The sequence below is a fragment of the Clupea harengus genome, chromosome 9 (genome assembly GCF_900700415.2).
Source record: "Clupea harengus chromosome 9, Ch_v2.0.2, whole genome shotgun sequence".
NCBI lineage: Eukaryota > Metazoa > Chordata > Actinopteri > Clupeiformes > Clupeidae > Clupea > Clupea harengus.
The window spans coordinates 1,391,217-1,414,317 of NC_045160.1; the positions used below are offsets into that span (position 1 = coordinate 1,391,217).

Here is a 23,101-nt window from a genome sequence, read left to right on the forward strand (position 1 = left end):
CTCTAAACATGCTTCAATGTGGATCTTCTATGATGATATTTTCTTAGCCACCCTTCAGTAGAGTCCAATGTTATGGATATCTCTTGCTGCACCCCATTTCAAGACACTGAACTTTGTAGATTGTTTGGGGGTGAAGTGTGGACAGTGGCACCCTCTGCCACCAGCTAATATTTTCCTTGGATGATTAGTTTGGGGCAACAGTGGTACAGGAGGTAGATAAGTCGTTTAGTAATCAGAAGGTTGCTAGTTAGATTCCCTGTCGAAGCGTCCTTGAGCAAGACATTGAATCCCTAATTGCTCCATATTGTGCCATAAATGTAAAATGTGTATACACTTTGGATAAAAGCGTCTGCTAAATGACTAAATGTAAATGTAAGGTTTGGGGGACAGACTTTTCTACAAAGCATCTAGGTGGTGTGAGGTAACTTCCACGTTATTCAAACAGATCCAGTGGTGCTCATTTGGACATCAAAACACTTGGATACTTTCGAGTTTTTCCCCTCACTTAAGCATTTGAATCTTTAGTCTTCATTCCCTCTGTTACTTCACATTCTGGCTGAGGACCCTTAGATAAGTGAGTGGTTTTTATGTCCAGAAGATGATCTCTCTTTAATCACTCAAAGGTAGTTCCTAATTATGATCAGTTATGGACAGATAAGTGGCACCTTTGTATCATTTATGAATAGTTTGTCATCTACCTTAATCTAGAAAATCAAAAGTACAGGGGTTTGACTACTTTTGCATGTAGTATATTTCAGTTTTTAATTCATTTATTTTTAATGTTATCAGACAAATCACTTATTTGCTTTAAATATACTAGAGCATAAATGTTAACAATAAAAATACTAATTGGGAAACGATGTGTAAGTATCTTTTGTAATTGTGACAATGGTGATTTTTATGGGGGTTGAACACTTTTGCAAGCCACTGTAGTTAATATATAGGCTGCTGCAGCATACTTATCATTCACAGGATCACTGCTGGCTTACCAGGCTGTGTTTATAATATATCCAAGCAACATCCTGCAAAAGGACATAAATGTATCTCATAAATTTGATCTTAGTCAACTTGGATCTCAGAAGAATCTGAAACTGAATTGGGGACATTATTTCAGCTCCCCCATCACTCCGGTGAAACCCTTTTTGTGAGAGCAAATCAGCACTACCATATTTGCTTCTCAGATCTAAGCTGCTCCATAACCTAATGAGAGAAATGCTCTTGTTGTCAAGGCGATATATATTCCCTTCGTGCAAAGCAGGATTTGCATATCCTACAGTGGAACAGGAGTGGACAGTCAATCAAAGCTAAATAACATGGCAAAGTCAACCATAATAAACAGTGTTTATTTACAAACACAACAAAAAAAAACAAAACAATAGATGGCTTCATATTTTTTCATTTACTTTGTACAAAAATGTGTATGCTCATATGATACATACATTGTCAAACACAACATATACATACCTATAGCATACATCAACCGATAAACATTATGATTAGGTGTTATGGACCTACATCTGGGTTGTATACTATGGAGATTATTGCATTTTAATGATGCACGTAAGGCAGATATATGCTAAAAATAAAATATATGTGTAGGGTATATAAAGGGGGGGGGGCACTCCACAACAACAACAAAGTCATTTTTCTTTTCTCTTTGTCACAGGGCACACTACCACTAGAACTTCACCAACCAGCAAGATGAAAGTCAAACGAAAAAAAAACACTAGTTCAAAAGAGTTACTTGACAGTGATACAGAAAAGAAAAAATTGGTCCTTTTACATTTTTTCGTTTTTTTCTTTTGTTTTGTTGCTGAAGTGGTTGTCCTTAAAGTTGAACTGCTTTAATAGGCAGTCTGTTCAGACGACACATTGTTGTGTTGCCGCGCGGCTCCTTCTCGTACTCGTTGGAGGCAGCCTAGGCGTCGTCATATGCAAGGAGCCTTGTGACAGGCAGGGCTGTGGAGAATCTTGCCTTTAGTGTGTGTCCCTGATTTATACAACAAACAAACACACACTCACACTCTTTTTTTCTCCCTCACTCTCACCTCTCCCGTTTGTCTGACACACAGATTCTCTCAAACACACATACACAAAAAGAGACAGACAGACAGACAGACAGACAGACAGACACCCACACAAACACACATACACGCCTTTTGAGTTGTGCCTCTCGTGCTTGCTAGCTCTGCCTCAGTGCCGTGCCATGGCTGTGTTTTGTCACTTCACAGCCTCTCTCTCCCCGGATGGCGGCTCTAATATGGGTACTGCTTCTGCTTCTTCCCAGCAAAGCAGGCCAGCCAAGTACACAGCAGCATGGCCGAGGCTGCCCCCGCTCCCGTGCAGTAGTATGCCCAGCCGATCTGACAGGATCCTGGTGAGAGAGAGAGAGAGGGAGGGAGGGATCCAGAGAGGGAGGGAGAGAGGGAAAGTGAGAGGAAGAGAGAGAGAGAGGCAGCTCAGATTCATGATTCATTTCAAATGGATTATAAAGTGTGGCCGAATCTATATTTCATTGAAAACCTGCCTCTCCGGTGGCAGCGGAGCATGTATGTCATTTCTTGTTCATGTGCAGGGCATTTGGATGTATATGTGCTGGCATTAGACGGCTCTGTGAGCTAAATGTGTTTTGGGGGATTTATATGTATTACCTGCTGCATTGTGTGCAGGCATTTATGACCGGATCTGGAATTGCCACAGCCTCCTTTAGAGTAACTGGTTTCATGGTAATGCTAATGGAAAATACATGTGCACACACAAATGTATACATACACATGTGCACGCGCGCACACACACACGCACACACGCACGCACGCACGCACGCACGCGCGCACACGCACACACACACACACACACACACACACACACACACACACACACACACACACACACACACACACAAACACACACACACTGAACTTTGTATTTTTATTCCAGGGCTCTGGATGTTCTCTGCCTCATGTGAGGCTGTCTAACCAGATGCCACTAAACAAAACAGCAGTGTGGCTCACGGGAAGAGACGGACTGTAGAGTTGACGTGTATTACTTAACAGTGTATAACATATGTTTACAGTCCTGGAGGTTCGCACACATACCAGAGACTTTAGCTAAATTTGTCACAAGCTTTCAGCTTCTGCTCTTCCCAGAGGGAGAAGGAACAATAGATAAACAGAGGGAGAGAAAGAGAGAGAGAGAGACAGTGAAATAGAGAGAGGGGGGAGGGATTAGCTCTCAACTCACTGCACCACTGCCACTATGAGAGGAATGAGAATATATATACACACTTTTCAAAGAGAATTGTGCCATGGAATTTACCCGGGGTAAGTCTTCAAGTTTTCAATTGCGAGACTATGGAGACGCTAACACACCCGGCGTTGCCATGGATGAAATAAACAAAAGCTTAACAAACAGAAAATGATCTTAAATGTTATTACTTTCATTCTTCCACGAAATGTCCATGCATGCAGTCCCCACAGGTTTTGTTGTGACTGCCTATCCAGCCATCTGGCTCGAAGACAAAATGACAAGCCAGTTAGATCTTCCCTGATGGTTGGTTCTCTCTGCGCTCACGCCAACTCTGAGGCCTGCAATTACAGCTGTTCTCTGGGGGGTTCAAACTGACTGTTAATGCCCCTCTCTTAAGTCCAGCTCTTAGAGGGATGCCTGACTTTCAGTGGCCCTTTTAGTTGGCTGTTCGGCTCAAGAAAACCACCAAGTTCTTTTTAAAGGGAGTGTACAATGTTGATAAAGAGGCTGATATTTGTCATTGCGGCACAGTGCTTTGCGTGCCAGGAGGATTGATAGAGCCTGTCCGTGCATTGGCAAGGGGCCCACACCAGGACGTTTCCACTGAGAAAATGCATTTTGTATGAATGCAGGTAGTTGAAAGGAACGAATAAATACAAAGATGGAAAGTGTGCCCTGAAATAAATCACCTTTCATAAAGGACTATTTCCCTCCCTCAGAACGTAAATTCGAAGTCACAACTGCTTTCTAAAATTTCAATTGTTCTATTCATGATGCAATAAGCAAGTGGTGAAAACTGATTATCCCCCCCACGCCACCCCATTTTCTTCCTTTAAATGATAGTACTACTTTATTTTCTCTGAAACATTTTTATGAATATTTAAAACACAGCTATCCTTCCTTCCTGGTAACAGAATAGACCTATGAAAAAGATTGATGCCTTCATTTCTCGCTGCGCCAAGAATAACTGTCACAGGGCAAATGTCTTTTTTCACCTGGTTGCATGCATGAAAGGAATGAGAAGAAGAAGAAGAAGAAGGAGAAGAGGAAGAGGAAGAGAAACAAGGCACCTCTGGGTCTATTTCCACAGGGTTTCATACTGAAAAAGATCAAAGGACTTTCCCAAGATGTGAGCCCAGCATCAGGGCATGGCAGAGTTTCCTTTGTAAGTATTATTCCACCCAGACGCACTTTCCCACTCACACACACACATACACACACACACACACACACACACACACACACACACACACACACACACACACACACACACACACACACACACACACACACACACACACACACAGACACACACACACAGACACACAGACACACAGACACACACACACACACAGACACACACATACTTTACATGCAAATGTGCAGACACATGTATGCACACAGGTTCACGTTATTTCCATTTTTCTTATTTGGATTTCAATGCCACATACACAGACAACATCTGCAGCACACATGTGACGCATACAGATATGAGCCTAAACACACACACACACACACACACTCAGGCACACACACACACACACACACACACACACACACTCAGGCACACACACACACACACATACACACACAGACACAGACACACACACAGACACACAGACACACAGACACACACACAGACACACACACAGACACACACACACACACACAGACACACACACACAGACACACACACACACACACACACACACAGACACACACACACACACACACACACACACACACACACACACACACACACACACAGACACACACACACAAAGAGCAAGGCCATATATGGGCCAGTGGCAGAGTTTCATTCAGAGGGGGACAGACTGGACCAGATTGCTACTGAAGAGCCATTCTAATCATAACATAATCTGCCTTGTCAAGCCTGTTAAGTTTCTGTTGTTGTGAAGAGCCCATGATGATACACTGGGCAATTAGTGTATCATTTATTTAGTGTGTCATCTAAATCATTAGTGTACTATTAGTGTACATCTAATTTTTTAATTAGACAATTACTGGTGGATACTGGTGTTCATAGAGGAGTATAAAGTCTGAATATAGTGGTATTAAAAATAACTAAATCACACAATTTCATTGTTCCTGTAGTTTTCTTTTTTCCCCCCAAAGATTGTCAAGATGTTTCTGTGTGTTTGATTGTTCACAGCCCTCTATTCAATCTCACTGAATCCTGTCTAACTCCTGCTCCTCTTTCCGACGGAGCCTTTGGGCACAGTATGCAGGGAAGAACTCTATGGACTATATGACGTGTTGCCATAATAATAAGATCATCCACGAGGACCACTTGCCTGAAGCACCAGGCCATTCTCTCTCAAGAGAAGGAATTGACTGAAAATTGGACAACACCATTGTAATACTTTTACACAATGGGAAGCCTGGGTGTTCGTGTATGGTTCTCGCACATGCTGGAAACTACAGATAGCTGGAGGTAAGTGTTCTCCTCTAATATAAGCACCTTAAATGATTTTCAGTACACGTACTGATTGAGAAGAAGCCCATTAGTTTCTCTATTTCCCTGCCTCTCTCTTGTTGTCTTGTAGAATCCCTTTCATCCCTCTGCACTTGATCACTGTTGTAGGCCTTGATCACTCTTTATTTGGATCATTTGTTCAGTGCAGTCATACTGGATATTCGTTTGATGCGTGAATGCCTGTGGTCAGACTGACTCGGGTGGTTTGTTGTTTGTTGTTTTTTGTTTGTTGTCTTTTGTTGTTCATCCGCTGAGATGAAGTGTGGTGGTGGTCTTACCGAGCAGAAACTGGTCGGATTTGTTGTCGCACGTCTGCCGGACCTCCTCACTGTCCCAACCCAGCGGATAGAGAGCACACCCAGAGCCGATTAAGAGTCCTGCGAGAGAGAGAGAGAGAGAGAGAGAGAGAGAGAGAGAGAGAGAGAGAGAGAGAGAGAGAGAGAAAGAGAGTTATGGCCTTAGTTGTGAAGATATAGGTAAATTATGCAAAAGCTCTAGTAAATGCCTTTGAGACAAAGTGTGATCTCTGGCAGATCTCAGACCCCCCCCCCCCCCCACACACACACACACAAACACACCAAAAAAAGCCATTTATCTCCAAGCCAGAGCTCAACTTTGCACAACCCGTGACTTCAGATGCCCGAGATGATGGATAACTTCAGACCTGTGCCAGTGGCACCTCTGTGAACCCTGGCACACGCATTCCGCCCCTGTTCTTTGCATCTTGGCATTGCGCTGATGCAATGCCTGTCATCTTTTTCATTACAGCATTATGTCTTAGAGCCAGACGGCCGGGGCCAATAAACTGGCCCTTTCATTGCCCACAAACACAAGACTGTGGTGACACCGCGGAGGTTGACCCAGGGGAGCCCTCCACTTGTCACTGGCAGCCAGAGGTTTCAGAGGCTGTGTGTGTGTGTGTGTGTGTGTGTGTGTGTGTGTGTGTGTGTGTGTGTGGGTGTGTGTGTGTGTGTGTGAGGGAGAGACACGCTTCCAGGGCGGGCGGCAGCTGCAGCTGGAGGCAGGGCAGTGCTGGCCTGTGGGTCCCACAGTAAGTGGCTTTGCGATCACATTAGCTTAATCCTTGCCAATTTGCCTTTTGCTTGGCTATCAGTCTGGAGGAGAGGAACAGTTAGCTGGATTCGGGGGAAAGGTATGCGTGTGTGTGTGTGTGTGTGTGTGTGTATGTGTGTGTGTGTTTTCCTTTTTGGCGGGGTGTCTGGTGGTGGGTGTGGGTGTGGACTGATTACCCCCGCCAGCCAGTGGCGCGGCCTTACTGCAGCCGGTCAAAGATAACGAGCTGGAATTAATCGCCACTGTCGCTTTGCCGGGCAACTAGGCTCAGCCAGTGTGTGTGTGTGTGTGTGTGTGTGTGTGAGGGGGGCATCTGTGAGACCTACTGGGAGTAAATGAGGAAATTTGTGAGAGGACCGTCTCCCAAATACAAATACATAAATACATATGCACACACTCTCTTTCACTCGCTTGCCACAGTCATTTTCTACTAGACACGTGGAAACACACACACACACACACACACACTCTACCTCTCCATGTCTCTTGTACAAATACAGATAACACAGACTCTCTCATTTAAACTCTCACACAAACTCCATTTCATCTAACACGCGTGCACACACACACACACACACACACACACACACACACACACACACACACACACACACACACACACACACACACACATATGCACACACACACAACCTCACACCAGTTACCACCCGAGAATGCGATGCTCCCAATCCTAATGTTTGCAATTTTACACCTGCCAAAGTGAAAGCATCGTGTCTTACAGCACCTGTGAATTCATTTGCACTGAATCCTGAATGCAGACTGAAATACACGCTCATTAGAAACACAAACATCTAAAAGCCCACCCTACACACACACACACACACACACACACACACACACACACACACATCCATGCGCCGTAATTAATGCAGGCACAGCTCTCCGAGCGTGCGAGAGAGAAAGAGAGTGAGAGAGTGTCTACGACAGATCCGCAAACCCTGGTAATTCACAAACACCGCTCTCCAAATCCCATGGGGGGTTCACCAGGCATAGATAAATAACCACACACCACATCTATTTGTGGAGGAGTTTGAGGAAGAGGCATCTAAACTCTCTGAGGATTTGTGCGAGAAGCAATCATAGGGTATGGGCCCAATTATGTTTGCACAGTGGCAAACATTTTAATGCTGACTATCTCAGAGTCTGCTATTTCTCACCGAAAAGAAGGGGGGAAAAAGAAGACAGTTCTGTGAATCCCTTGAGACAGGAGCTTAGTGATTCCCTAACACTGGCCTGTTTGGGTGGAATCTGCAACAGCTACACCGGTAACTACAGCTACACCGCTAACTACAGCTGTGACTGACTCCCAGCGTTGACTGACATCCCCAGTATACTCTCTGTCCCTCCAAGACGTTGACCCGCTGTCACATACACTTTGCGACTCCTGACATCTGGAGAGCGGCGCTCCGCGTCGGACCAAATCGTATTCACGCATTCTCCTGTGCCGGCGGATCGATAGCCATTAATCAAGTTTCCTCATGAATGGCTCTCATTCTTTTTGACACCAGCGTCCCTTTTTTTCAGTCTGCTATGTGGATTCAAATCAATGCGTTCTAATTCACTGACATTTCCTGATGAACAGCAAGGAGGATTCTATGTAGGTCTGAGTCATTAAGAGTAAGGGATCAGAGGAAAGAATATAGCTGCTCTCTGTTTCTCTCTCTCTCTCTCTCTCTCTCGCTCTCTTTTTTCTGTTGATCTCTCGCTTTTTGATGTAGCGAAGCCCTGTCTTCGCCATCCCCCCATCCTTAAAATCAGCGCTCTGTTTGGGCGCTCAGTGCTCTGAGGAGGTCTGGTTTTGAACTGTGGAGGTTTTTTGCACTGAGGATTCAGAAGAGGAAGCATCATCAAAGGACTAGGTTTTTTTTTCCGGGGGTGTGGGCTGGGGTGGGGGTGTCAGTGAGTGGAGAAGCTAGGTTTGGGTGAGATGATGTAGGCTATGTCTCGCTTGTAGCCTTCCTGTTGAGTGAGAGAAGAAAACTTTTTCTGGCATCATTTTTGGGGGGGGGGGGGGGGGGGGGGGGTTGGGGTTGGGGGGGTTATATAATACGTTCGTCTGCTGAGATACTGCAGTGTGAATTTGTAGCTGTTAGAAGAGCATGTTGTGATGGTAATGTATTCATACTGAATATTAAACAAAATCATGGATTCTCTTTTAAGTTCTGAGCAATGCCAGGAAGATAAGGAAGCATCTAATCGGCTAGAAATGCCTGAGGGCGGTGCAAGTGAAACAAAGGCAAAAGGGAGTATGGGTCGGCACCCTTCAGGAAGAGAGGGACACAGAGACAGAGAGAGAATGAGAGAGTGAGTGAGTGAGTGAGGGAGAGAGAGAGAGTGAGTGAGTGAGTGAGGGAGAGAGAGTGAGTGAGTGAGAGAGACTGAGTGAGAGAGTGAGTGAGACAGACAGAGAGAGAGAGAGACTGAGAGACTGAGAGAGTGAGAGAGTGAGGGAGAGAGAGTGAGTGAGTGAGAGAGAGAGACTGAGAGAGTGAGTGAGACAGACCGAGAGAGAGAGAGACTGAGAGAGTGAGTGAGTGAGTGAGAGAGAGAGAGAGATATAGACAGAGATTGAGTGAGTGAGAGAGAGAGTGAGAGAGTGAGTGAGTGAGAGAGAGAGAGAGAGAGAGAGAGAGAGAAAGAGAGAGACAGAGAGCGAGAAAAAGACCCTCCAGGATGTCAGCCAAGTGGCACAGGAGAACGTCCTACTCATTCATTCCCTTTTGCATGGTGCCAGGCACTAAGAAGAAAGGTGAGGAAGAAAAGGATGGATAGGTAGCTCATCAGGATGGAACATCACGTGCCAGAACTTTCATCCGTCCTTCCCCCTGCCTCATCATCCACATGCTTTATTCATTCGGCTGACTTGAGAAAGAACTTTTTAAAGTCATTAGTTTGAAAAAAAAAATTAAAATAAAACAATCTGTCACATCAGATATCTGTGTGAATACTTTCCACCATCCAAAAGTCTGATGAGTCAAGCATCTGCTATACAAATCAAACTCTGAAACACAAGGATGAGAGGAAAATGCTGCTGTATCCAAAAGGAATGCTATGATGTAATCCCCCGAGAGTCTTTTGTTTCTCATGGCGGCTAAGCCGTGTGGATCTCGGAGATGAAGTCTCAAACAGTGTGTCTCCTGTGCCATATAGGTCTGAAGCGCGCGCTAACCCCCTCCGCAGCTTTGCACTTAAATAAACTTGTGCCGTTGTGTAAGCAAAGCCGTAGTGGTTTACACCCAAAAAATGTGGGCACCAAAAAAGAGTCTGTGTGAAATGAATGCATTGCTGCCATACCGTGCGGGCTGTCTTATTCTGTGCTTGCTTGTTTGAGCAGCCTTTATTGCTCGCTCTTAAAGCTGCAAAAAATCCCATCCTCCACACTTCTCATGTGGGTTATTGAGAGACGGAAAAAGGTGGTGGTGGTGGTGAGTGATGAAGGGGTGGGCGTGGTGTGGCAGGCGGGGAGGTGGAAGAAGATTACCAAGAATGGGAACAGCCACCGTGCGCACATATGTTTACATGCCAACATGCCAAAAGGAGAGGATGGGGGGGGGGGGGGGGGGATAGAGGAAGGGGCACGAGGGGGCGAGAGGGTGGTGAGAACAAGGTCAGTGGCAGCAAAGCGTGCTGTTTTTTCCCCCCTTTTTCCAGGCCACTTCCGTGACTGCTTTGCCTACACTGCCAACGTGGACAATGTGGTGCTGGCACCGAAGCCGGTCCCTCCTCGCCCGCAGCCCACTTCAGGCTCTGTGTGCTTCTGAAAGGGCTCGAGAGATTACCCTGAAGTGATCATGCTTTGATGGGACATGATCCGAGCATGCTTTATTTGTCAACGCTAAGGGAAATCATGCATCATCAATTAGAGATCCTGGTTCATAGCAATCACACTACACTACACTTTTGAGAACTTTTTGAAACATAACGAAAACATTATTTGGGACAATAGGTCTGTTATAAGTATACTAACCTAGTTTTGAAGTTTTCATTATGAAATTACATTAGGTAAAATCATGCAGGGTGATTTCTGAGGCATCCACTCTAAAATGCCACTTCACAACTCCATTTGAATGCGGTTGTGTTTTCACACATCTGCTCGAAAAACAACACAGCTGAAGGTCTTCCAGTCAGTCATTCCAATCCCATCAACACTGAGATCTGGCTGCAATTAACAGTGCTAGAATGGGCGACAGCCGGAGCTGCTGGCTTTAGTACTCCCACACAGAGATGAAATACGTTCGTTTCAGAGAGGGTTTGACAACTGCAAAGAGGTGCTTTGGTTTTCAGTAAAGCCCTAAACAGGGCAATGAAAGCTGGTCACCACAGATCCACAAACCCTCTATTTCTGACCCTTTGGAAGGCAACCATGTGGCCTTAACCAACCCCACACTTTCATGCTGAGTTCCCGTCAATAGCTATAATCTAAATTGCCATTGTCTACTGTGAATTACGCACTTACGTCACTTGAAAGTAAATCGAGCAAAATTGATGTAATCCGCCGACCGAAACGGCTCGGTTTTAGGATAGTTTCCGTGGCTGTATAGCATTGTATGTAGAGGCTGCTTGCTACATTCATTTCCGTTATTGCGCCGCTTACTGTTCCATGGTCCACTTTAGCGGCGGGCGGCAGTTTTAGCGCGTGGGCTAACGGAGGCGGTTTCCATAGTAACTGGCCTGGCGGAGGAGATGGTTGACAGCTGTCCAGAAGAATGGGGTGAGTGGGTAGAGAAGAGGATGGAGAGGATAGGCTGAGCGAGCGCCAGGCTGCCAGCTGAAGTTGGAGTGAGTTTTCCAAGAGGAGTGGGTTCAATGCACATCAATGCCGCAAGTGTAAAACTGGTCCATCATCTGGAACGGGGGGGAACGGGGGTCCCATTACTGTTCACCATTAGGCAGGGCTCGATATCTCCTTCAGTGTCTGCCTTAATGAGTCCTTTTTCCCATTTAATTCCTGCTCAGATCTCTTTGATTGCTTCTCCCTCCATCTCTCTCTCTCTCCTTGCTCTGTTCACTCAGCTCCGGTCTCGAGTCAGGAGTCTGCCGCTCCAACCAGTAATTAAACACTCCTCAAACACTTTGCAAATACAAATCAGGGCAGTCTTTCCCACTAGGGGGGCCAGTGGAGATAAATTCAGGCTTCTCCTGCTAGAAGCCTCAGGTGATTGAATGGGTTGTTATAATTACAGACGGGCGCCTGAGCGGGCTGCCATGTCTTACCGGCGCTACTGCTAATTTTAGGCTAATTCGATTTTATGACATGAATAACGACACGTCATTAACCAATATCTATAACATGAACAATCATTATTTAAGGTGGACTTCTGACTGTGAAAATATTCCTTTTAAGCTTGCCGGTCCTAATGCGAATACTGGGGGCGAAGTGAGTGTTTTTTCAACTAGACTCGGTATGTTCGTTGAGCGCGGCTTCCCCACTGTGTCTATTTTACGACCCCTCACGGGGACATGGGAGGAACTGTGAGGCAGGTGAGATCTTCATCCAGCTCAGGGATGGTTAGGCCCAGGTGGGGGCTTCCTTTTCAGCAATGCCAAGGGCCCCCATTGTCTGAATGCCAAAAGCCTGTCCTGTGTGAAATCCTTAGTAGAGGGCTGTAGTGGGAGTGCCTTTTGTCATCCGCTGCTTGTCCTCGTCCTCGTCCTCGTCAGTGGCGATTCAGGAGTTCTGGGCCCCGGATTCACGCCCCACACACAAAGGCATTCACGTTTTTATTATTCAAAGGGCCCCGGAGGGATAAAAGAAAGGGCAGTAGAACAAAAAAAGAGAGGAAGGAAAAGGGGTCTGGCTGAGGTTTTGGTGATGAGAGAATGGCACGGCGTGAATGGTCCCGGGTTGGTGCCCGGCTCGAAGGGAGACCCCGGCTTTTGGAGAGTTGGTGAAAGAGTGGAGTGACGAGACAGAGAGAGAGAGAGAGGAGCCCTATGAGGCAGAGCAGGAAGAGAGAAACAAATTGACAGTCAGATTTGAATAAACCAGCCAGACAAGCTCTGTCTATCCTCCAGAGATAGAGAGAGGGGGAATGAAGGATAGAGAGAGAGAGAGAGAGAGAGAGAGAGAGAGAAAAGAAGGGGAGTTAGAGCGTACGAGAAAGAGGGAATGACAGTGTGGAAAGATAAGAAAATTGAAACACCCTACTATCAAAACTTTGCATGAATATCAAAGTATATCAGGAGTGCCATTTGACAACAGCTCAACAAACAATGGATGTTGATCAGATAATAAATAGACTTTGTTCAATTTTATATTTCATATATTTTCATTGCTGATATGAAAAAGATGCATTCATGCATGCAGTTGTCTAGACACAACAAAAGCTTTTTAATTCCCCCTATCGCCCCGCAGAAAAAGGCAGTTTGCAAAGAACATCAAGCAAAGCCTATTTAAGCTGCATCCTTGGAATTCTGAGGTTAGTCACATGCACAATGTAAACTCTGACCTCCACCATAATCCTATTAAAACTCCCCCGAATCCCTGGGTCTCAAGCAATCTGGTTGAGGGTGCTTTATTGTTATTATTATTTTCATTTTTTTTTGTCTGGTGTCAGATAACATTCCCAGTATTGTTCGAAAGCCTCAATAAAATTCAAATGAGAAAGCTTTAGCTCATAGTAGACATGATTCTATCCATCTGCTCCTTTTGACATACTGTGATTACGATCATGACGTGAAAAAAAAAGCAATCACACTTTTGTAAGTGGCTCGCCAGCCCGTAATGATCTGTTTAGAGAAAATTGACTTCTTATCAACACTTCCCTGTACTGTTAAACCCATTTCATTCCAAGCTCAGCCGTCCATCAGATTCAGATTCAAGTTTGTCAACGTGCTGTGCTTCCCAGATTCCCAGATGTTTATATGACTGCGTTTACTCCCCTTTTCTAGTTTTAACTGGATAAAGGCGGCATCACCACAAGGAGTTTTACTGCAGCCCGTTTATCGATGTTGAACGCTCTTCTCTAATCCCGTGGGAGCAGGCAAAGCATTCTGGGAGCCCGATGAAAAGGATCTGAAGGTTGATGAAGGGGGGTGGAGTTGATGGGAAGAGAGTGGAGATAGGGAGGGGTAAATCGGTGGGAAAGTTTTTGGGGTGCTGTGGGAAGGTGCCTCGTGAAAGCAAGCTGTGAACATGATAGTGTGTCAAAAGCGTGGGGTGTTTAATCTCCTCTGGCTCTGAGGACTAGTGAGGTGTTTTCTCGCTCCCTTTCGCTCTCTAACAGATCAAATGTGTATTTATACTGATAACAGCTGTCCACACCAGTCTGAGAAAGGGCTGTCAGCTTCCAGAATTGGAAAGCGAGGTCACGGTTCAATGGCATACAAACAGCAGATTATTTATTCTCTCTTTAACTCCTCACTGTTCGGCCTCCATTTGTTAAAACCAGACAGTGTAAAATGCTCCCCCGTTTGCTAAAAGCCGTGTGGTTTTACTATCAAATGACAGCGAGGAATTTTGAGCTAAAGACTGGCAAATCAATTCATGAGAACAACATGACCCCCACCCTCAAAGAAGTCTAAGAGGTCAGGTCACACTGTGCACTGCCCTGCAGGCCCAAGTCCTATTGGGAATGGAGTCATCATGGCCTGCTAAACGAAACCAGATACCCTTTAGAAAAGACATACCCCCACCAATCAAAAGGCTGAAAGGCTGACACAAAACACCAACATATCACTGTGCACCATGCGTCTTCGTTTCAGAGGGAATTGTTAAGCTCCGCATTGGAACTAGCGAGATTCCGCACACTCGTGCAACTGACCCTTTGGAATGTCCAAACAAAAACACGCAAATCACTTTGACCTCATGCTTTGTATTTCACAGAGTAGTAGTTGAAACGAAAGAAAGTGGTCATCCCCCCCCCCCACACACACACACAAACCTTTGTGCAGAAAAGAAGCATAAAAAGCGATCCCTTTTCTTTAGCGCTTCTTTTGGAAAACTGTTTCAGTCTCCACTCTCTTCAACACCCCCAGTGTCATAATGGCTGCCCCTGATAGCTCCTCTTCAGGCTCCAGGGAGCTGTGGCACCAGGACGGGCAAATATCGGCAGTCCCTCCTCCAGGGACCCGTGGCACCAGGACGGGCAAATATCGGCAGTCCCTCCTCCAGGGACCCGTGGCACCAGGACGGGCGAATATCAGCAGTGCCTCCTCCAGGGACCTGTGTTCATGGCCAGGTGACACATGCTCAATTTGTTCCGTGTTCTGCTGTCACTACCTCCAGACCCTCCACCCCACCTCCCCGACTCCTCAAGCCCAGCTACAGCCTCCCACCAGCGGGGCCGTGAGCTAAAGCACTGGTTGCCTGGTCTGCATCGATCTGCTTCCTGTACAAAACCTCGTCAGGGCCTCTGCGTCGATGGCGGGGTTTATCTAATCAAATACTTAATGAATCATCCAGTTTGCCGTGGGGGCCAGCAATGAATTAAAACATCAATTAAGGTGGGAAAATAAACTTCCGCCTGACTGCAGACAGCTGTAAAATGAGTGTGCTGACAAAGTGATTTAGGGCCTTGACTAGGTGTTGGCTACGGCTCTTTCAGCTTGCTGAATTCTCTGCAGATTGTGGACAAAAATAGACTACTGATGCAACTGAAGGGGCTGCAGAAAGTGTACTAAATGAGTTACAGCAACAACAACAACAGCCACAACAAAAATAGCTAACAGTTTATAATCTTGGAATGTCAAAGAGAGTACAACTCGCTCGAGTAGGATTCAATTGACAGCCTACAGATTAAAAAAAAAAAAAAAACACCATACAAACAAGAAAAAGAAAGACCAATTGTGGGGCTTGTTCAGCCGGCTTGTGTGTTAAAGAACTCGGAAAAGCCATGAGAAACAAACTCTCGCTCTCTTCTCCTGCCAATTTAGCCTTCATTTTTGCCCTTTGAGCTTATAAACTAGACCAGACCCCCACCTCTCTCTCTCTCTCTCTCTCTCTCTTTCTCTCTCTCTCTCTCTCTTCACCGGGTAAATGGAGAAGTCAGATGGGAATGAATCGAAAGAATGTTTTCGAGGGGGGAAAAAGAAAACAGAGGAATGTAAGGAGGGCCTGTGAGAAACATCCGCCTTTCTGCTTTTCTTGCTCTCCACCGAAATAAATATGCAGTCACGACTCCTTCGCAGGGCTGACGTTTTTAAAACATCGGTGTCTGGGTATGCCAGCAAACATGAGAGAAAGACAGAGACAAACATGAGAGAAAGAAGAAAAAAAAAAAAACATGGTATATTTACACAGTGCAGTTCACCAGTTGCATGAGGACAACATAAAAAGAAACTGGTGTAGCGACCTAGCTATTTTGATTGACACCTCAACACAGTTGGGAAAACTCACAGTCAAGGCCTCTGCCTATCACACTGACGTTATTCCTCAGCCAGTCATTTCATCTGCCTTAAATGCATCAAATCTCTTAAAGCTTGAAAGGTTTACAAAAGAGATATGGTTCAAAGCGCTTTCACTAGCTTTTGCTGAGGGAAGGTTTTCGGGAGCAGGTCCACACATTTCCCATGACCCTTAGCAGGGCTTCCGTCGGATCACTCGTCTGAGAGAGGGATCATGTCGGGAAAATCAGCCCGACTGCTGCCAAAGGTGAAAACAGAGTAAAAACAGATAATTCAAGAACCTCTGGGTTTAAATGTGAAGAACCTTCTAGAATCCTCTTGACATGGTGACTGACCTACAGGGTGTGTACTCTTTGGAGCTCACTGGTGTTTGCTGTGTTGGTGGTTTTAGCTGTGCACTTCTGCATCATGAATGCTGATGCGGTTCATGTCAGAGGACCTTTCACACAGGTCAATCACCCCATCCCCGTGGCCAGCTGAGCCCTCCACCTCTCATTAAAGCTCCCAGAGCTTGCAACAGTATTAACAAATAAATAAATAAAACGGAAGGTAACGTTAGGTCATTCAGTCGACAATCAATTCTGCCTCCCACTCTCTTGAATCAGTGAAAATGTACTCCAGTCAGTGCGAGGGCGTACGTAAGACATGGCTTCACCGAGACGGCATAATTAGCTCACCGGGGCTTCAGACTGTAAGGCTTGTGAAATAGCACATCCAGAAAGCATGCCTTTCACCGGTGACTGAAACTTCACTTTCCATTGACGCAAGCCAGGCAGGGGTGTGCTCCCTTGGGCCACTTGTCTCTGCCGTCTGAGTTTACGTTTACGACTGTCAGAGCAAAAACAGAAAGCCGGTGAAACCCAAAGCAATGTGGTGTGATGGTTTAGCACAGGTTGTGCTCGGGCAGTGTCTGGTTTCTGCCTTTGACTCCCCGGGAAGAGTGTGACTGTGCATTGGCTTCTGTTCCGACCAAAGCAATAGTTTTGGAAGGACAGGAGGACAAGAGGAGAGGATGAGAGGAGGAGAGGAGTTGATTATGAAACACCAGATATGCAGATGGGCCTTTGGACCTCTGTGGGTTGATATGTCAGCTTATCCCAGCAAACAAAGAACAAAGTTCTTAAAAAAAATAAGAACCTATGGTTAATAAACAAGCTGTGGATAATGAGATGTTTTTATTGTTTTAAATTGATAGCCTCAAGCGTTATAGCTGTACTGGATTGCATAACTTGTAAAGACTTGGCATCCAGTTGAATTCCCTGAACCCTTATGTCTTGCCCCACATTGTGTAGAACGAGTTTTATTCTTTTTGCTTTAGCAATACGTCTGCATACCAAGTCAAGTTTTTTACCCCCAAAAGCCTCCGCCAGTTATTACCATCGGAATCCTTTCTGCTTTCCTAAGCTTCTTTTTCATTGCGCGGATGCCACAATGCCTGCAGAAATGTCTGTTTGGCAATAAAGATCGCAACTGAAAGATAACCAGAGAGCTGAGCCATCAGAGAGAAGACGCTCGGAACGGAATATGCCTCATCGCGCTGTATGCTAGAGTTGTGTTTGAACTGTAACAGGTTGAAACAGCGTCTGTGAATTCCTGTGGAGCTCATGGCAATGGTGGCTTTATTTTGATGACGGCCACAGAACCTGCTGCACCCCAGATGGAAGAGTAGTCCATGGAAAACCATCACATTCCATAGGTCAAACAGAATAAATCGGACACAACCATTACTTTCACACACACACACACACACACACACACACACACACACACACACACACACCAACTTTCCACTCCTGCTTACTGTTTTTTGACACAATAAAGATGCAAGGCCCCAAGCCATGTGGCTGGTGGTGGCAGAATCTTTTAGAGGTGAGCTCTGTGAGAGAGAGAGAGAGAAAGGGAGAGAGAGAGAGGTAAAGAGAGAGAGGTAGAGAGAGAGGTAGAGAGAGAGAGAGAGAGAGAGAGGTTTGGGAGCTCCTGCTGTAATGTCCCAATGCAGACTGTAATCACATTCTCTCTCAAAGGAATAGTCTTAAAACATAACCTGAGGACACTTCATGGTTGAACCTTGTAAGAAAATTGTGCTGGTATGCATGGCAGGGCTTGAGAGATTCACCCCACAAAGTCCTTTGGTGAAGCCGGCATAATTGCTTCCAATATGCAAACCGACCTGGGCAGGGGAGCGGGAACAAAGATCTGAGAATTCTAGAACTGCTAAAAAGAATACCGGCGACTAATAATAACTGACTGCTTCAATACATATAATTGTTTTCCAAGTCAGTGATGAGGCAAAACGAGTAGAGAGAGAAAGAGGGAGAGACAGAGTCTTGGAGACAGGCGAAGAGCAAGAGTAGGAGCGAATGGTAAGGGAGGCGGCAGATTTGACATATTTCAGTTGATTTCAATTCCATGAGACTCCCTCTCCAGAGATCTGGCATCATCAACCCCTTCACTGTCAGGCAGAAGTTACTGCCCCCCTCCCCCATGTCTCCCTCTCCCTTTCTCCATCACACACACACACACACACACACACACACACACACACACACACACACACACACACACACACACACACACACACACACACACACACACTCACAGCATTCTCAGCATTCTCACTCGTGGATCAAGCGCCCATGAGCCCCTGTGTACCACCCACCTCCCCAACACCCCTCCCCCCCGCTCGTGCTGCCTCAACACTTCCGAGACCACCCGTCCAAGCGCCTAATTAATCCCGCTGCAGATTGACCCAGTATAGACTCTCCTCCTCCTCTTCCCCTCCCCTCTTTCCTCTCCTGCTCGGAGTTGCCTTGGATGGATTCTAACAAGGATGCGGGCTCAAGGCTACCCTGATTCGTCACACTCCTACCACCCAACCCTTTTCTGGAAACGCCAGAGTTAGTGTGAACATAGCCTCAGGTCCATTGGAGAACCTTCCCAAAACACACACCCTGTCCTCATATTACAATGTCCCCATTAGGTCTGAACAGGCACACACACACACCAGGCTCAGAAGAACGCACTTCACCAGCCTAATGACGATGTAAGCGAGTAACTACTGCAGCTTGTGGTTTGATGTTTGCTGGATGTTCTGGAATTCACCCCGATGCTGTGGAATGGTAGAGCTCATTATGACTCGCCATGGCACCCAGCTGAAGACTGTAGACCGCAGGCTACTGTTTGTGTGCATCTAAACAAGCAGTGCAGAAGCAAGAAATACGCCCGAGCCAAAGACTGGGTCATATCTGCAAGACACAGCCTAGAAGCATTTATTTCATCTGAATTATTTATGAGAGGAGAGGGCTTGAACAGTGCAATTAGCCTTTGTTTTCAAACATTGGAGTGACGTGACGCCTTACGCCAAATGAGAAACGGTGACCTAAAATGGAGATTGTGACAGTGGCGTGAAACATTTGGCTGTTTACTGAGGTGCATTCCTGCCTGTCTGTGTCCACTTCCAGCGGTAATTATGCTTCATTACTATCCATCAGCTAGCTCTGGATTCTTTCCTCTGGATACAGACACACACATACACCCACGCACAAAGTGTACACACACACACACACACACACATACCATACACACATATACATAAACACACACATTCACACACTCTACACATTCAGACCAAAGCGTTTCTGAGCTCAGTGCTAGACTTCACATTCAGCGATACGCAGGGAGGCTCGAGTTTTCCCTTCTGGTCAGAATGAGTGCTGATGTCACCTCACTGTTATGTGCATTGTTAAGGGAAAAACAAACATCTGGATGCAATTTAGCCACAGCGCAACTCTTGCCTCACAACGTGCGAATCCAACTAGAAAATTACACCATACACCTAAGGGAGCTTGGCTGGAGATCGCAATCCAGCAGACTCAGGCCTCCAAAAGCAGAGAGAGGAAAAACAAGAACTCAAAGTTCCAGACTAGTGTTTGACTGCTGCTAATTAAAAGCCTCAATGAGAGCCCGGCACTGAACAATGCCTAGATCACTGCTCCAAACAACTAAGCTCATTGTTCTCCTCTGCCCGTTTCCCTCCATGGGTTTTCATTTGTGTGTGTGTGTGTGTGTGTGCGTGTGTGTGTGTGTGTGCGCGTTTGTCTCTCTCTCTCTCCCATTTTTGCTTGGAGATTGAAATCAAAGGCAGGCCATTATATGATTAACGTATGGAGAAGGCAACCTTTCCACTCCAGTGCTCCCCGAGCCCAGTGGAAACAGGGCCGCTAATTATGCACCCCGTCAAGCAGCACCCGAACCTGTGCTGACTGAGAGTGGCAGCATTAAAACATACCCACACAAACACGCTCACAGAGAAGAGAGAGAGAGAAACACTAGGGTAGAGAGAGAGAGAGAGAGACAGAAAGAGAGAGAGAAGAAAGAGAATATGGCAATGGAACAAAACAGGGGGAATAGCTAGATCTACAGACACAGACAGAACAAATGTGAGGGAAGAAGGAGAGAGCGAGGGATGAGAACGAGGTGGTGGAGAGTAAACCCAGCGCAGGAAACCAACCCCGGAGTGAACAGCCATCTGAGCAAATCCTGGGCTCTTGTGATGGATGGTGGCATTTGGGAGTGTGCTCGCGGGATAAGTGAGTGGGGCTATGAACTGTTGGGGCTGCTGAACGGTTGAATGCTGATAGATTGCAGCGAGCGTGACCCCCTCTCGCCCTGTCATGCCCGCCGCCTCCATTGACATGGATGTGCTGGTTAGGAGCGGAGAGGAGAGGAGAGGAGAGGAGAGGAGAGGAGAGGAGAGGAGAGGAGAGGAGAGGAGAGGAGAGGAGAGAAATATGACGGATGGAGACAGGGAGCGAGAAGGAGGAACTACCTTGGGAAAAAGGCCTTCCTGTTGGCCTTCCTCGATCTGAAGGGAGCTTGCACTGGAAATAAAAACACTACACCTTTTTTCGCTGATGGCGCAGATAACCGTCAGCGTCCTCCTAACCGGACAAGCTCTTGTGCATACAAAGAAGCAGCTGGATTAAAAAATAGCCCATGTGAGGATTCCTGTTAAAGCACTGGAAAATGCAAAAATATATATCCACCCAAACTATTCTCTCCTACTCCCTCTCCCCCTAACCTCTAGTTCACACGCCCCTTTCTCTCTCTATCAATCTATCTCTGTTTCTTTCCTTAATGCTCTCTCTCTCTCTCTCTTTCTCCCTCTCTCTCTGTTCCCTACAACCTGCAATAACTTTCCAGGCCATAAAGGGAAATTCCCCCTTCATATCTGCCAGGATATGTGCCTCTAACTGTCCTCCCACTCCTCCCCCTCAAATGAAGGAGTCTCATTAGAATTCTAGGCAATCATTACTCCCCCCACCACCCCCACCCCCCATCTCGGGGAATATACTGCCTCGTTGCTGGAGAGGGGCGACAATGACAGCCACACCTCTTATCCTTCAGCTCAATGTCACCCTGGCCCAAACTGCCTCAGCGGCAATCCCATCAGCCCATCACTGCAGATAGACGGCTGTATTTTTGTGTAGTGGGGTGGGGTGGGGTTGGGGTGGTGTTGTCAGTTTCTCTTTGTAGGCACAGCGGCATGTGCATGTGCTCTCTCAAACATGGCTTATCGGGGCTTTCTCCGTTGTGATATGAAATCGCTTCTTAAAAAATCGAACACCTCTAAAGCAGTCAGAGATGAAGGAGAGGGGGGGGGGGAGTGAGCACCACCTCTTCTCTTAGCTGTTGATTTTCTCATTTTCCCTCGTTTTTTTCTTCCTCCCGCTAGACGTCCCCCCTGTGGGACCCCTCGAGCAATCTGTCACCGACAGATGAGCATGGCTCTGCGTTTAAAAAAAAAAAGGGCCGCCTATTCTCCGTGTGCATCGTAAATATTATAAGTGTGATTCCAGTTAGCTTCGCTCCGACAGTCCATTTCAGGCCCGCGGAACTGTGGACTTGACCCCCCTCAACACTACCCCCCCTGCCCCCTCGGTTCAAATCAATGTGGAGATGAATGAGCACCTGAAGGCAGGGGGACACCTTGTTGAAAAGGCGCGCCGCCTGCTCTAATGGTTCCTAAGTTACGCGGCGGGGCACACGCGGCTCCCCCGCAAGCAGCCCATGAATCATTCCTCCAGGAGCCACTTTACACACTTCAGCCAGTTTAATAAAAGCCACTAGGAGAGCGTGCAGGGGTGGAGGTGAGTGTGGGCGATGGGGGAGGGGGGGCTGTCCTGCTCGAGCGCTGCACCCCCCCCAATAAATCAGACGATGAATTGGTCAGGGGCTGTAAGGTGTATGCTTGCACCCCAACACTGAGGCAGAAGCCAACACTTCCTGCTTCAAGATGGCTGCTGCTGCTGCTTGAACGTAACTGCGGGCCTGACTTTGTTGTTTTTAAACTCAGTGTCATTGTTTCGAATAGAAGTACTGAGGCCATCAAAAAGCTGTGTGAGCTGCTCTTCGAGATGTGAAGATGATGCGGTTATAAGTCACAGGAAGCAGCGAGAGACATTCGCTTGGGTTATTTGGGTGCTTAACGCTCTTTATTGCCAGTGTGCCGCTATTGGTGAGACAGGGCCATATTTTGCCTGTCTCATTCACGAACGTAATCCTTGTCTATTCCACGACAGGAACTTTACGAATGATACCCATTTTAACGGAGTTCATCTAAAGACAACATGGACACATGGGCCTAATTCCAAGTGCCTTATTTTCAGTGCAGGTGAAAGTTACATATAAAACGGAATAGAGAGAAACACTGAACTCTACCCACAAAGCGTTTAAAGAAGTACAACCCCCCAGTTGTCCTTTCCTATCCACACCAAAGGAGAGGGGAGTCTTTGATCACGCACACTGGAACTCAAGCAGGGCAAGGCGAGGAATGAGGGCAAGGGGAAGTCTCGCCTCTGCGTGAGGGAGGCCGATGCGCGCGGGGGGGGGGGGGAAACGTGAGGCCGAAAGACAGAA

General features: G+C 46.5%; 1 protein-coding gene across 1 annotated transcript in view; it reads right to left on the minus strand.

Annotated features, from left to right (window-relative positions):
* Positions 1–1,322: 1,322 nt before the first annotated feature.
* The window catches only part of lhfpl6 (LHFPL tetraspan subfamily member 6), a 54,684-nt gene continuing 32,905 nt past the window's right edge, over positions 1,323–23,101 (minus strand). Inside the window, exons 3-4 of the mRNA XM_012830966.3 lie at positions 6,022–6,120; positions 1,323–2,374 (exon numbers count right to left, since the gene is read on the minus strand). Of these exons, the coding sequence (XP_012686420.1) occupies positions 2,256–2,374; positions 6,022–6,120 (218 nt within the window). The 3' untranslated portion in view covers positions 1,323–2,255. The remainder of the gene's footprint in view (positions 2,375–6,021; positions 6,121–23,101) is intronic.